The following is a 16,521-nucleotide window of genomic DNA, read 5'->3' on the forward strand; positions in this document are numbered from 1 at the left end:
TTTCAAAGCGAGTAATGCGGACATCACGGAATAATACGCCTGTGTCAAACGGAACTCTGTGGAGTTGTGATTAATTTTATGTTTGCTAATGGCAGATCTGCACGGGCTAGATGTAAAAAAAATAAGTGCGGTTTTTATATGTTACTACATTGGCAGTGGTGCAGAAGTGCAAAAAAATAACAAAAGACTCAACACATACGTCAAAAACCACTGCCCTAAAAGTGAAAAAATACACATAATAGGCGACATTTTGGAAAATGTTACTTCTTTTAGCAAAGTGAAATTAAGATATATAGTAAACATAACAGAATGAATAAGAAAGTACACAATGTACACATTCAGAAACAATATATTGCATCAGATGATTGAGACAACTTAATTAAACATTTTAGGATATTCAAATAAAATTTTTCCAGCAATCGGCCTTCTTTTAGCCTCGGACCATTACCCGAAACGTCGCGTTTAAAAAATATTTATTTTTTCCCCATTTATTCACGAATGTGTTGAGTTTTTTGTTGCTGTACAGGCGAGAGCATTATTGTTTGTTTTGGATGCAGGTATTGAAACATATGGTTCAACCATATGCCCGTTCACCACAGCCAGCATTGATTTAACCTTTAAGAAACACAGCGGTATTAATAAGACCCCGCGTTTTACAACTACGTCCTTGTAATTGAGTCGTGCATCTGATCGTAAGGCTAAGTTTTTTCATGTAGTACCGTAATTATGCTCTGCACTATATATAAAGCGTATTTTGCTGAATTTAATGAGGTACAACTTGAATCGCATTGTATTTCAGACACAAACGTTCGTCCACGTTCTATAATGTATTTCATATACACCAACCAGCAACATTTGCAGCGTGTTTTGATATTGCTGGTAACTTGTTTAAATTTAGCAGACTACACAGGACTTAATGGCTCTACCTCACAGTGTCACTGGCAATCATGGCACGGTGTAATTCCTACAAGTTATAAAGTACCATCCTTCTATCCTCATTGGGATATTTACTACACAGCATCTCCTGAATCCGCCGTTGTAAATGTGCATACCGCGGAATCATCTCCCGGTAAATCCCTGTGCACTACTATCTTCGATACCCTTGTAACGATGCATGTAATCGCCCGTGAGCACTCCTCCTACATTCACGATCAATCAAGCCCCACACCATTTATAACTAGCTGAGATTTCCACTATTCTTCTTTCGTACGGCCGATGTAGATGCAGAGCAACGACTACAATTTCACATTCAGGCGGTCAGGCCGGAGAACCGCCACGCCAGGAGTAGCGGAGTGTATCGCTGTGATGTCTCCTTCGTATTTGTGGATCGGGAATTGCGTTGTTATACGTTGTGCAGTCTATTCTGGACGACCACAGTCGCGTACTGGCAAGTTTTACATTTTCCATGTGTGTGTGTGTCACGTATTCGCATCTTGCCATGGTTTGTGCAGCGGATGCGGTTTAGGGGGGGACCATGGGTTCCGTAGAAGATCAAACAACAGCGGATACCGTTCCGTTGAGAGAGAGAGAGAGACAGTGTAGGCAAGGGTCGACTATTAATAAATCGTAATGTTCGGTCGTAATCCATCCACTGCTGGATGAAGGCGTCACCATCCCTTACAGCCCTGTGATGCAACAATATACCTCGCGCCTGCACACTGCAGGCTGATTTCGTCATTCCATCACCTCGTTTGACGACCTGTCGGACACATTTCCAGGAGAAATATCCCAAAAAGTAAATGAGTGCCGCCATAGCGCGCGTTAAAAATCAACAAGGCGATGAAGGTGAACTTATTGTCCATCTGGGCAGAGCAGTGGTGCAATGGTAAGCGCTACCGTGCTATGAACCTGGCTGACTTAATTAGATTCTTGGCCATGGCTAACAGCAGTTGCTAAGGCCTTTCCTACTGACTTCACAGGCCCACATTGACCGGCAGGGTGACATGATATTTGATAATCTCCCTTCTCTGACAACTGTCACAATCGTTTTAGAGCCTACACAGACTACTCTGCTATATATATACTGCGCCATGGATTTAAAAAAATACTATATTTCGCAGCGGTGAGCGCACTGCGCAGTGAACCCGGCAACCCAAGTTCGATTCCTAGCCACGACTGGTGTTGGTGGGGAGTGATATCTGAACTGATCCTGGGGCCCCTTCCACACCAACTTCACCGACCCACATTAACCAGTTTGGTGAAGTGTGCTCAATAAACCTCGATGGACCGACATTACATGAGGATTAAAGCCTTCGTCCGGCAGTGGATTGACAAATGACTCGGTATTATTCCTCTCAATTGTATAATCACATTAACCATGTCAAGCTATTACACGTGTGAACTTTCACATGGTAATACACAAGAGTTGGTCATTCTTCCCAGCACCCTCCGCACGTCACTGTGTTCCCCATAACAACCCTCCCCCTGTGTGTGCGTGTGTGCGTTCACCCAAATAGCCTGCTGTCGTGTAAAGAGCCCGGAGGTACGGCTGTATATAGAATACGCCTGCAGTTTTTTCCCCCCCTCTAAATCCAGATTCCTCCGCCAATCTGCTTCATCAAATGGTGCAAACATTCGACCAACATTGACCGATGTTGGTCCAACGCTAGGCCAACGTTGGGCCAACATTGGTTGACTGTTGGCCCACTGTTGACCCAACGTCGCATGTTTATTGGTATGTGTGCTTAATTAATGGCAGTAAAACAACGCTTGTCCACGTGGGGATTTGACCATCCTTTATTACACGGGAGCATGTAAGTGCAGTACAACCATTGCTTTTGCTGCACTGTCCCGTCACATGGAATTCTTCTGTTTGACAAACTCGAGAACAAGAAACTTGAGTTCAACCGCTTCATTTGAGACCTTAAAATTAAATTAACGAACACAGTGTGGCCAGAGATCAATGTGCTGAGAGACACTATTATCATGATTTTGCGTTTCTTACAACCATTGCTTTTGCTACCGTGTCCTTTGCTGCCCACCATTTTGCCCGCTAATAAGCCCATTTACAACCTGCGTGTGTGTGTGTGTGTGGTCAGCCGGGGAGCGGGAGTGTAGCGGTTAGCGTGCTGCTCTACGAACCCGGCGACCTGAGTTCAATTCCTGCTCATGGCCAACACCAGTGACAGTTATCTGAATCTCTCTGGGCCTCCCCCAAGGTCGACTCAGCTTCAAATGAGTACCTAATGCAGTGTCTAAACATCGCCACCAGGGAGACAAAGGCAGTCAGGCGTAGTGCTGCCCACCCACCCCCTCGTTTGCCATTCCGGCCGTCCATCAGTGCTTGCTAACAGCACTTGCCCCAACAGTGTGTTAAGGTTATACGGGGGATCTGTGTATTTGGTGGTCACCTGACCGAGTGCTATCCAGGTTTTGACTCGGCTTCGCTTCTTGTTGTTGTTTTTCAGCGTGGGCTGCCGGTCTGGCCAAGCGTTTGGGATGGGGTTTGGGCTGCTGCTGCTGCTGCTGCAAGGCTCAGGGCTGCGCAGGACCCTCCGGGGCTGCCTCTGCTGCTGCTGGCTTCTGCTGGCGTTGCTGGTGCCGTGCGCGAGCGGGGGCGACTGCCGGGGGAAGCGACTCGTTCTTAACGGCACTCACGGGGAGGTCACGGACGGACCGGGCAACTACTCTGCCAACGGCAACTGCGAGTGGCTCATCACAGGTGAAAGGGATAAATAATTCACACACCTTCGCATCTTCGCATTGTTCCACCGCAATTTACCTCTGTTGTACCAAAATCCGATACAAGACTAATGTACATATGCAGCCCATTAGCCAACCCGCTGCTGGATGGCTCGCCTCACTACCTCATGCAGGTCGTGGGGGGCGAGTGAGTGTTGGTGGAGGTGGGGAGCGTAGACGTTGGAGTTTAGTGAGGACAGCACAATAATGGACGACCTGCAACAGGCCTGAGGAAGCCTTCATCCACCGTTGGATTGACAAAAGGCAGCGATGATTATATTCCTGGACATTTTTTTGTTACATTATCCTCACATCAAGCGGGCGTAAATTATTGTTATTTAGACAGAGACAATGTTGGATTACATTTTTAAAATAAAATTGTTCGACTGCATCAACTGGCAATGTAATCACGTATGCTGTAAATCATGCTTTGACTCGCGAGAATCTCTCCAACATTGCCAATGATAACAGCAGCACGAGCTGTAGTAGCAGGAGCCACAGTTGCTCGCACTGCACTGCAGCTACATTCTCATCGCCGTTACTGCAGTGAGTCTGTAGGTTAGGTTGTGCAAGCCCAAACGCATTGCCGTGCCCCGCGGGACAGCTGCTGCAAGTGTTTTCTGGCGTTGAAACGTGCCGAAGATTCTCATACACGGGGGGGGGGTGTTATCGTGGTGAAAACCGACGCTTGGAAGTGTGATCCTCTCCAAGGAAACCCCGGGTCGAATTGTAACAACGTGTTTTCAATGTACGCACACTAAATTGGTCAGATTCCCATCACTTTAAGGTACCAACCAGTCAGTCCACGCGGGGAATTACGGGGAGCTTTTGCAATAAATGTAAGTGATTTTACAGCAATATTAAGTGAGATTTACCTTAGAGATGCTGCATGAATGGCATTGGCCAGGTGCCATGAACGTACATGTGCTGCATATTTAACATTGAGGTTGAAAACCTCGATGCATTCATTAGCGTTGCCCGTCTGTCCGTAACGGGGGGGTGGGCGGAGGGGTGGAGGGATTGGGGGGGCGGGGGGGCGGGGGGTGGCGGAGGGGGCACTGTAACTCTCGTGAAGATGTTTCAGGGTGAACCGGCCAATGGTATTCAGTTGTGTTGCTGTCAGGAACTTAACCAATTGAAAACCAGACAAATTGATCAAAGGGTTTTCCAGAAATTGGAAAGCCAGTCCATGCTGCTAATCAAATTATTCTTTGAAGGCATTAGCTCGGTTAAAATAACGCCCGCGGCTTTTCTTCGTGCGACAAGGCATATTTACTTGTTTAACTGAGTGTTCAATCGCTTCACATTGAATGTCGCTTCCCAGCTCCGAGCCAAGGTGATCACATTGTCCTCAAGCTGAGGGCGATCGAGACGGAGTGCTCCTATGACTTCCTCTTTATCTACGACGGCGACTCGTACAGCAGCCCTCTCATCGCGAGTCTGAGCGGAAACACTCTCCCAGACGCGATAGTGGCTCGATCGGGAAAGGTGAGCTTCCGCACACATCAGTACAAATGTCGGTGTCGTTGAGATACAGTCCATTCTGCTAGAATGCATAGTATTCGTCACGCAAATTGGATATAACGTGATGAATGTGTTAGGGAACACATTTTTTGTAATGCGAATTGGATAGAACGCCATTGAGTGAACGGAACTACGTCGCGCGAGTAGGAATAAGCGGTCGTACAGCTGGCTCGCGCGTAGCATCAACAAAGGCTTTGGGATGCTGCAGGATGCTTCTAGATGCTACCCACGTTCCTTTGTCTTTATTCAGCCTGTGCACGCACTTCACGTGTTATCGTGGACTCTGCTTTACCATATATTATACATTATTTATTATAACGTGATGTTTCCATAATGCGGTGTTCTAAAGGGGCGCAACTCACGCATTTAAGGATAACAGACTGTATTGGATGACTAGAGCATGTATTCCCCAAAGGAGCCACATGAACAAACCAAATTTGTCTCTCTGACAGTCGATTTTGTTAGGCTTCCAGCGTATTGACTTAATTAACTGCTTAATTGAAAGGCAGTGAAATCTCACCGCTTTTGAACGGATCAGGTTTTTCAGGATAAGTTCACGCTTCACTAATTGCCGCATCCCAAATGGAAGCTCGTCGTTTGTCACATTCCCTCTAAGCTTGCATTTTTGGCGCACGCTTTGTCATTAGTACACGCCGTCGTAATATTCTTACCGGGGTAGTAAAACACTGGCAGCTGCAATAAAAGTCTGTTCAATTATTAATCCGCCGCAAACTGCGCCCGTGCCAATGGCGGGCGGGCGGTCTGCAGATGCTGATCCACCTCTTCAGCGACACGAATTACAACCTGGAGGGATTCCTGGGCACGTACTCCATCTCACGGTGCCCGGCCAACTGCTCCGGGCACGGCGACTGCACGGGCAGCGGCAGCTGCGCCTGCTCGCCAGAGTGGGTCGGCGAGTCCTGCCAAAGCCTACGCTGCGACGTTGCCACGTCCGGCAGTGGCACGTGCTCTGGCCAGGGGACCTGCTTGTCGGTACGTACGACCGCTTCCCTTTCCCGCGCTGTCGCCCCGAGCGCTAAGACGAACCCGAGGATGTGTACTTCTCTCTTGTCCTCTTATTGCGCCTGTTGCTCGCCACTGGAAGAGTCGTAAATGTTTTTTTTTTTACTGCCGTGAAGCACTTCAGTTGCCGACTGGTAATTTAATGGCATAATGAGCAAATGTTTATTCATGCTGCTCGGGTGGGGGGGGGGCGAAGAGTGTGCTCAAAGGGAAAGCCAAGCTCAGGATTAGAAAAAAGAACCCATTGCAAAGGCACATTGTCGGCAACAGAAGCTGACTGCTACACAAGGAGCCCTCAATCGAGCATTAGTCAGCCGATTGCCATTCATTTTAACTTTAATGGTCTTTTGGGCACCTGCTTTATTGTGCCATTTAAGTTGCAGTCTGCAATTCGTAATTACCAATCGCATGTTACAATCATTTTCTTATCGTTCCCCCTGGGGCTGATTGTTTATATATATATTTATTTTTCCCTTCCCCCCTGGAAGAACGGACAATGTCAGTGCTCCTCCAGCCTGCACGTTGGCGTGAACTGCAGCCTGGCTCTGCGCAACAACTCGGACGGGAACAAGTGGCACCTCATCGCGCACACGCAGGCAGCGTTCACGCCGCGCTTGGGAGCTGCGGGGGTGTTCAGCCACGCCACCGGCTGCCTCTATGTGTTTGGAGGCAAGTCGCGGGTCACCGCCCTCCCCCGGGTGTCAAGACGCCGCGGTCGGCTCTCCCGATTGCAGTTTGTTAGGGGTCCCGATGCGTTTGTTCGGCTTTGGTGTCCCGACGGTTTGATCCACGTGCTGGAAGCTTCTTCTGTTCCTGAGGTTCCCAGGAGGTGGGGCAAAACGTCGAACGTCATGCCGAGCAGAGCGCGGGCCCAACCTGAGAAACACGTGGGAGAGAGCCACTCACTCGGCGCAACCGTGAACGCCTGCACCGCACTCACTGCGCCGTGATTTGGTTCAAGGCCGGTTTGACTTCGTGACACATGCATAGGCCCAGTGTAACTGTATACAATTCTAGATAACTGTATACAGTCATACCTCGGTATACGACCGCTTTGGAATACGTCGAATTTGGTACACGTCGTGTTTTGAGAGAGAAGAAAAATGTCTTGGGGTACGACGTCTTGCTTGGGATACGAGGCGCTGCTTGCTAGAACTTGTATGGGCAGGGATGAGTCACCGCATCCCCGCGTAGACCCCGATCGCGAGTGAGACAAAGCGCCGCTCCTCAGTCTGCCTGTAGATCTCGTTCAGTGCACAACCCCCTTTGCTCCAACTCTCTGTGAATTTTTACGTGTTTTTTGTCATTTTTATTTATGTATGCATTTTAGTAATAAGTAGTGTCTACATTATGTTATACAACCACATTAATATATAATTTGCCATGTAAAATAGAATTTCTTATACTCTGGATCAGATTAATCTTCTTTGGTTCTTTCGGTAAAGTCACGTAGAATGAGAATAAAATAATAAATTGATAAAATAAAATAACACAATAATATTCTCACGACGTTTCGGCCACAACACAAGCGGCCTTCATCAGGTGAAGGGACGAGACTGTCTGGAGGACATTCACAGGACATTCACAGTAACTGGGTATACACTACAATGTATAATGAATACTATATAGTGAACCAATAAAAAACTAAAATATAAATTACCTCAATGTTATCAATAAACTCTATATATTCTCCAATCAGCTAAGCTACCAACAATAAGTCGTTATATATCACAATGCTATATGGCGAAAAAAATGGGTGGATTCTTACCCTCAACTTTAGCAACATGGATAGCTCATTCTATGTGACTTTACCGAAAGAACCAAAGAAGATGAATCCTTGCAGTCACAAAAGCTTTAAATCGAAATCTGGATCAAATTATTTCCTTTCCCTTTATTTCTTATGGGAAAAATTCGTTTGGTGGATGTCACTTTCGGTATAAGTCCTACCTTCTGGAACGAATTAACAACGTATACCGAGGTACCACTGTGTATGTATTTTGTTAATCTGTTTAGACACCACATTTGTAATGCATATGTACTTGATGTATAATCTGTAATGAAGGCTGCCCACGCTTTTCACCTGTGCATGCTTGACCCACTCTTCCCCACTCCTTTGTGCATTAACTGGAAAGCCTTAATTATAAAAATACAATAAATTATAATTTGTGCACAGGGCCACCTTGTAAATAAGAGGGCTGTTCTTTCTCTTTCTCACCCCTGTTGCCCTGACAGGTTTCACACTCAGCACGGTGCTTAATGATCTCGTAAAATATAACATCACCAGCGGCAAGTGGGAAAATGCCACGCCCCCTGTTTCACCGGTAAGCAGTAACAATTCTCGCTCTTTGTGTCATTGATCACCTTTACGTCACGTCTAAAGAAGCATGGAGGGAGAGTGACGTGCCTGAAATCACACAGACAGACAGACAGAGGAACAACACATGAGAACATACGCAAGTTTGAGACATCGTTCGGCAGGATGCGTCGCTCGAAAGGATTATGGCGATTGGTCAAGGCTAACGACGGGTTGGCACCCAAAGGAGAGAACGCGCCCGAAAGGAAGTCCGCCGTGGAGATGGAACAATAATCTCCGCTCATGTGTAAGAGCTAGATTTATTGATTTATCTCATGACCGTGAGAGATGTCGATGGCTCGGGAGGCCTTCATCCAGCAGCGTATTGATCGTGGGGACTGTTGTCATGGAGTCCCAGACCATGCAACGTATCGCATGCACCTTGCCACTGAGACCTGTTGCGGGAGGCACTTAATTTCTCCACTTAGCATCTCAGGAAGCCATTGAGTGGATCGCCAGACTAGATGTCCAATTGTAAGCTTTTCCCATCGTACGAACGAAGAAGACGTTTGCGCTTGGACAAACATCGTCACTCATTATATATCGATATATAACCTTAACAGTGCTGAGCGTCCCCCCGCCCCCCCCCCAAAACCCCTCAGGCGCCGTGGTTTTTTTGACGGAACGCAAATGACGGCTGGCACGCGCGTGTCGCCCCCCGCCATAGGAGGGGCGATACCTGCACACAGCGGTGGAGTGGCAGGACGGCATGCTCGTGTTTGGAGGGGAGCTCGCCCGAGGCCGTCTGGCCAACAGCCTGTGGTTTTACAGCCCCGGCGCGGCGAACTGGACACGGCTCTCGGACGAGGTGGCGCCCCTGCCGTCGCCGCCGCCGGGCCTTGCAGGGCACGCGGCCGCCTTGGTTGATGACACACTGTACATTTTTGGAGGTTGGTGAAACCGCATTGGCAGTCCATTACGTTTGTTATTCTTATCACTTTTATAATGCACGTCTTGCTGAGTCAGGTGACGGCCCTGCGTGTCTGTGTACTTTGTTTTTGTTTGTTTTGTTGTTTCACGGTTGAAGGCCCGAAATAACAAGCGGCCAGCAACAAATCTGCACCATTGAAGTTGTAATAGACACGAGTTCATTCGCTTCTTGAATTGAGCAAGGTTATTGTCAAGAGCTGAGGAAACGAGACGATTGATGAAGGGAATTCCAGAACCGAAGAGTGTGAGGGGGAAAGAAGCAGAAAGAGTAGGGTTGTAACATGCAAGTGTTGTGGTTGTACGAGTGAGTTCGTGGATATGTCATGCTGTGAGTGAGTGTGTTGTTGTGGTGAGCGGTAGTGTAGCGATAGTGTAACGAACCTGGCTATGACCCGAGTTCGATTCCCACTCACGGCCAACACCTGTGATGATTATCTGAACCAGTCCTAGGCCTCCCTTCGGTTGACTCAGCCTCAAATGAGTACCTGGTGCAATGTGTAAACATCGCCACTTTGGAGACAAAGGCAGCCCGGCGTGGTTCTGTCCACCCACTCCCTCGTGCGCCGTGCCAGCCTTCAAAGGTGCTCGCTTCCAGCACTTGCCCCAACAGTCTGTTAAGGCTATAAGGGGGTTCTTTGTCTTTCTTGTTGCGATCTGACACGCAACGCTGTCTGGTAGACCGAGTTTGTGTAGTCTTGACATGTGCTTATTCACTGTATATATTTATAATGACAATGTCATCACCTTCCGATGTAGTGATTCGCTGTCTTTACCAAGGCGCGAGGGCAGATTGCGATAATGTGCATATTTTGTAATGGAGACCCGGAGAAAAGAATCGGGAATTTACCGGTGCTGGAGTACAGCGAGCGAAATTCGGCAGTAAGTGATTACAAGTGAATGTAGTAAACCATAGTGCGTTGCCAATTTAACTTGAAACAATGCTTTATACTTATGCGATATGCTTTGTAGACTAGTTGGATATAACATTCTTTTTGATCTTGCCCTTTTCTCTGAAATAATTTTAAGGGGTATTTCTTGTGGAATAATGATTTCTCAACTTTGACAAAATTTAGGGATTGTGACTTAAAACGTGCAACATGTCATTACCCTAACTGAGAATTTTCTAATTTGGACACCGCAGGCTTTACATAATCCCGGGCCTGCATATTTTTTATAAATCTCATAATGGTTTGAGGGAGTGGTGGCACTCTGGTGAGCGCCCCGAGCTATGAACCCAGAAACATGATATAAAGTCCCGGCCATGGCTAACACCAGTGATGGCTGATGAGGCGGTGCTCGTCTACCATGTTACAGCACCCGAGCCAGTCGTGGAAATTCTACGTTCCTATGGTGGGGGCAAGTCTTTCCATGGAACAACCACTGTTGGTGACTTGCCCACAAAGAGATATTCATTCCATGAACCCCGGGAGCGATGATTTTCTGAGTCAACCTCCAACCAAGATTTGAATTCTGAAACCTTCCAACTAAGGGTAGCTGCGTGGCGAGATGTTATCTGCCCCGCCTGGTATGCAGGAGGTCGTGGATTCGATTCCGACCCTTGACGCCTGCTGTATATTTGTAGTTTGCACGTTCTCCCTGCGGTCGCATGGATTTTTTCCGAGTCCTCCGTTTTTTTTCCCCCCTCACATTTAGGATCAACATTCGTTCAAGAGTATTCAGCTGCTATAAATTTCCACGTGATAAGTCACCTGGTTGAGCTATCATTCATGGCCAGGGTCGCTTCTGTAAAAGAGCTTCATAGCTTAGTGGGCCTTACGTAGTGAATAAAAACAAAAAAAAACTGCGAGCCTCTTACACTTCCGCCGAGCCACTCGGCCGGCCGACGAAGGGCCGTTTGTGTCCATCGGTTTGCAGGGAGGACCGAGCAAGAGGAATTCTCCTCGGCCATTTACGCATTTAACTTGACGAGCAAGGCGTGGAGGAAGGAGGTCCCGCTGGCGGGGCTGGCCCCGGCAGCGCTGGGCCACTCCATGGTGTTCTACCCCGAGGGCCGGATGCTGCTCGTGTTTGGAGGCCACCAGCCGTCCAGCACCAGGCCCGTCGCGCGACCATCATTGCGTTTCCCCCTTTCTCGCAAATAATTCACAGCCGGGCTTTTCTCGTGGGGTTATAACCTTGGCGTGTGATCATTAACTACCCCCTAGTTTAGTTAGTTTTTTTTTATTTTATCTTTCCGTTGTTTGTTCGAAGTGTAATTAAGTTTATGAAAGTGTGAGATATGGAATATCTTTGCTGAGAGAATCTATTTAACATTGTAAGCTGCAGAAGTGTCTTGGCTTTTTATTTGGCTTATTAAAATTGATGAAATTGCTTCGTGTACTTTTCAAATATACTGCACAATTTAGCCTGCTTATTTATTTGATGGAAATGTTGTTATGAAACATGACACGTAACGTCTAACTGTGTAATTCTTCAATAACAAATGGAGTGCCTTATTTTGAGATTGTCATTTTTACCTCGGCAATGATCCAGAGTTTGCATAAACTACAGTGATAGTACAGCTCATGCGGCTCATTATAAAAAAAGATCTGTATGAATAAAAAAAAAGCGCTATTTTATATACGTAAAAAAATCAAGTACATTTTACCCTTTAATCAATGTTTTCCCAATGCCTGGCACCGTCCGCTAACGCGACAGGTTTAGCAATCGCGTGAACTCGGTGCACGCTTACCATGTGGACCGGCGGTACTGGGCTCACCTGGGCCGTGACGGGAGCCCCAGCGTGCCGATCGAGCGCGCCTTCCATAGCGCCGTCATCATGGGCACCTACATGGTTGTTTACGGTGAGTCCCCCCCCCCTCCTCCCCCCCTCTCTCTCTCTCTCTACCTACCTACCGTGGCTGAGTGACTGCTGTTGTGAGGAGGTTCTGCCTCAATCGTAAAAGCACGCAAGAGCTCGGTGAGGCTCGCAGGTTGGCTACGTACTGTGCGAAAGAAGTTCAACATACGTATACACATGTCTGGCTACGTATGGTACGAAGAAGCTCGGCATACATGCATGTTAGCTACGTACGGTGCGAAAGAAGTTAAACATACATATACACCTCCGATTAGCACGGTTGGCTACATGTGGTGTGAAAGATGTTCAGCATACATGTTGGCGATGTACGTTGTGAAAGAAGTTCAACATATATACATACCTCCGATTAGCGCAGTTGGCTACGCACGGTGTGAAAGAAGTTCAACATACGTATATATATGTTGGCAACGTATGGTACGAAAGAAGTTACAAATACATACGTTGTCTACGTACGGTGCGAAAACATTTGAACATACCTCCGATTAGCATGGTTGGCTACATGAGGTGAAAAAGAAGTTCAACATGTTGGCTACGTACGGTGCAAAAGAAGTTCAACATACACACATACAGGTTCATGTTTGAAGTGGAGACCTCAAGTCAGGAATCAAACACAGAAACAAACAATAAATAAATAAAGCGCTCAGAATCAAAAAGTCTGGATAGACCCAAAAATTGGCGCGAGTAACAACGCAGAGACTAATGCACGAAAACCAGAAAATAATTTAATTATGCATCGGACAAAAAAACAATGAGATATACGAACCAAAAGTAATGTTACGTGCTCCTGTAGCAATACTTAAACGTGATAAATATACGAAGAGAAAAGAAAGAGCAATGGGAAGCACTGATGTACTTATTGGCCAAGGGTCGAGTCTGTGCTCGTTAGACCCAGTGGCTCGGGTGCTCTGCCAATCGACGCGTTTGAGTGCGGAGACGTCGCAGGTATATGCTGGACTTTGTCCAATTACCATGAAGGTGTAATTTTGCAGGATTATTCCACACGTAGATTTAAACTTGATAAGTATAAAGTATATTCGGCAGCTGTATCAGTTAATTACCCAACAAATGTCACCGCATTGTGTTTTTTAACCGAGTTCCTGTCCACATTATTCAAACGGTGTCTCATTGTGTGCAGTTCACATTTTGAATGATTCTTTGGTCATTTAAAGTTACTCGAACACAGACAACTTGAATTAGCCCACAGCATATGGGATGGCCCTGGATGCGTCCAATTTTGTTGAGACCTTGGAAGCTAAGTAGGGACTGAGCTCATTTAGCGCTTGGACGAGAGATTGCCTGGAAATACCAGGTGTTGATGACTAGTGCTGTGAGGTGGCCAATATATGGCAGTAGAGCATAGGATATTTGAATCCAGCTGTTTGGAAATTTGAGTGTTAACCCCTCTGGCCTCTTGTGTGCATGGGTTCCCTAGCGTCCTCCCACACGAAGCCAAACGCTCGTTAATGGAACATTTCCAAACATCCTCGAGCAAGGCTGAGATGTTAACTACCTTACCTGGTATACAGGAGGTCGTGAGTTCGATCCCGACCCTGACGCCTATTGTATATTTGCAGTTTTCATGTCTTACTCTCCCCGTGGTTGCGTGGATTTTTCCTCTGGGTCCTCCGATTTTTTCCCTCCACATTTAGAATCAACATCATGCGTTTAGAGTATTCGGCTGCTATATATTTCCACGTGTTAAGCCACTTCGTTGAGCTATCATTTGTGATAGCCAGGTCGCTTCTGAAAAAGAGGTATACAGCTCAGTGAGTCTTACCTGATAAAATAAAAAAAATCGTGTAGTAGTCTTATAGTTTAAAGATTCTTGACAATCTGTGAGGCTTTCCCGTGTAAATGGAGGAAGGGCATTATTTGGTAAAGTCACGTAGTAGGTAGAAATAAATAGGTCACGACGTTTCGATCGCAACACAAGCGACCGTCATCAGGTGAGACAATCACAGCAGGGAGACTGCTGAAACAGGCCAAAGAGTATGGATTCCTACAGTCATGAAAGCTTCAAATCCAGATGGAAGGGCATTATTGGGACAGTAGCACATAACAGAATAACACACGGAGTAAACACTTTTGAAAAATCCATTCATAAGAAGCATATCCTTTACCGCCTGGCCGTCGATTTTTAATAAGTGTAGAATTTTTTTAAAAAATTGTTTACTTTATATATTAATGTTACATCTTGATGTTGCCGCAGGTGGAAATGTTCACATTCACAATGGAGAAGAAAAATGCTATGCCAACGACGTCTATTTTTACCACCTTGGCTGCCATCAATGGGTGAACAAAGATGACCTCATTCAGAGCATCCCTGGTAAGTTCTGATGTTTTCCGCGTGATCACTCGCACGGGTTCCATCGACTGACGAGATGAGAGCTTTCTTTTCGTGTGCCATGGTATCGAGCGAGATAATTGAACTGTACTGTTGATGGAATATCCAAAAGTTCCTGAAATTGGTGTTTCGAATCATTGGCTCTAAGGCACCCGGTTTAGCTTTAAAGTGTGATAGGGTTGTGGGCGGCATTAGTGAAGGTTAGGATAATACCATTTTGTTTTTTATTCGAAACTGATTTTACAAACGTCGCGTTTAAAGGCCCTGTTGTTTCCTGCATCGGGGCCTTGCACTCAAATCGAAACTATACCCAAGACAAAACAAACACACCACGTGGGCAGCCAGTGTAACGCTGCTACGCCGGTTTCATTTCATTACATTTTAACTTGAGACGCGTGTGGTTATGCGTGAGCTGAACGGGGTGGCGATTGTGCTGACCGCGGTTTCGTCCCCACTCCCCACCCCCTTGCCTCCTCCTCGGTGCGAAACCTCCTGCACCGTCGTCAACGCCGCCGCCACCGGCACCGCCGCTGTGCACAGTTGTCGCCGATGACCACGTGCCGCTGCAGGGCCGCTTCTCGCACGTGGCGGCCGTGATGAACGGGAACGTGCTGCTGGTGGCGGGCGGCTACAGCGGCGTGCCGCGCGGTGACCTCATCGCGTACAAAGTGCCCATGGCTGTCGCGCAGAACACTTTCGCCTCCAAAACGGTGGGGCGGTGGTGCAGCAGTGTGGGCGGTATGGTGGTGCGGCGGTATGGTGGTGCCGTGGGGTGACGGTGCAACTGTTTGTGTGTGCGGGGAGGCGGTGTCGCAGTGGTTTAGTCGCGCACTGCACACTTCAGTCTCTCAGCTACAGCTAAAATCAGCGGTGGGTGAATTTTGACCCTAAAAGACCTTGGGTTGACCTTGGGTAAGACAGCGACAGACGTGCAATTCCATACAAAAGTGGAGCAGTGATGTAGCGGTTAGCGCACTGCGTGCCGGACCTGAGATTGATTCCCGGCCGCAGCTAAGATAAAGCGCTGACCAGCATGCTGAAACACAAACAACCCTTGTGACTGACTTGGCGTTGAGAGGGCCATCATCCAGCAGTGGATAGGCAAGGGGCTTTGCATTGTTTTATCTATCAAGTGCCTGGTTGCCATGATTATGAACGGGAGGTGGATGAGTCCACAACAATCACTCACCCCTGCTTTTGTTTTTTCTCTACCTAAGAAGTCCATGCTTGCTTTATTTCGGTCCTATGGCGGAACGCTTATCAAATTCCAATTTTCATGCCTCTCTCCACGGTTTAGCTTTCCGTATAATTTTTTAAACCCAATTGCCATGTAAATTCTGTTTTTCTTTTCCGCATGTATAATTTTTTGGAGAGAGAAAAATGGAAATGTTGTGGAAATACTATACTCCGCTGATTTTGGACTTTGCCTCCAAAGGTTTATTTGGAATTGATTAATGTTTAACAAAGTGATGCCACGCACAATTAGCACGATTGGCTACATACAGTGCAAAATAAGTTCAACATACATACACAATAAAGAATAAACGTGGTAGACATAGTAAAGTAAAGTCAGCAGAGCGAGGCATTCATTTGTATTTAACATTTTCATAGACGCTGCTTGTGCTGCCGCTGCTTGCATTATTATCAACCTCACCATCTTCTTATTTTCAAATTTTCCTTGCTGTGGTTTTCACACCTGATGATGATTGCTTGTGTTGCAGTCGAAACGTCGTGAGCATTTTATTGTTTTCAATTTTTATTATTTTATTGTTTCCCTTCTACGTGACTTTACCGAAAGAACCAAGAATATGAATCCCTGCATTCACGAAAGCTTTAAATCAAAAT

General features: G+C 46.8%; 1 protein-coding gene across 1 annotated transcript in view; it reads left to right on the forward strand.

The window, feature by feature from the left end:
- MEGF8 (multiple EGF like domains 8) overlaps nt 1-16,521 on the forward strand; it is a 64,265-nt gene that overhangs the window by 10,630 nt on the left and 37,114 nt on the right. The window contains exons 2-11 of the mRNA XM_032979816.2: nt 3,408-3,661; nt 5,006-5,169; nt 5,974-6,198; nt 6,717-6,897; nt 8,461-8,549; nt 9,249-9,471; nt 11,387-11,567; nt 12,170-12,315; nt 14,542-14,658; nt 15,217-15,386. Of these exons, the coding sequence (XP_032835707.2) occupies nt 3,439-3,661; nt 5,006-5,169; nt 5,974-6,198; nt 6,717-6,897; nt 8,461-8,549; nt 9,249-9,471; nt 11,387-11,567; nt 12,170-12,315; nt 14,542-14,658; nt 15,217-15,386 (1,719 nt within the window). The 5' untranslated portion in view covers nt 3,408-3,438. The remainder of the gene's footprint in view (nt 1-3,407; nt 3,662-5,005; nt 5,170-5,973; nt 6,199-6,716; nt 6,898-8,460; nt 8,550-9,248; nt 9,472-11,386; nt 11,568-12,169; nt 12,316-14,541; nt 14,659-15,216; nt 15,387-16,521) is intronic.

This window comes from Petromyzon marinus, chromosome 3, assembly GCF_048934315.1.
Source record: "Petromyzon marinus isolate PM22_M1 ecotype Great Lakes invasive population chromosome 3, UKy_Petmar_22M1.pri1.0, whole genome shotgun sequence".
Classification (NCBI taxonomy): domain Eukaryota; kingdom Metazoa; phylum Chordata; class Hyperoartia; order Petromyzontiformes; family Petromyzontidae; genus Petromyzon; species Petromyzon marinus.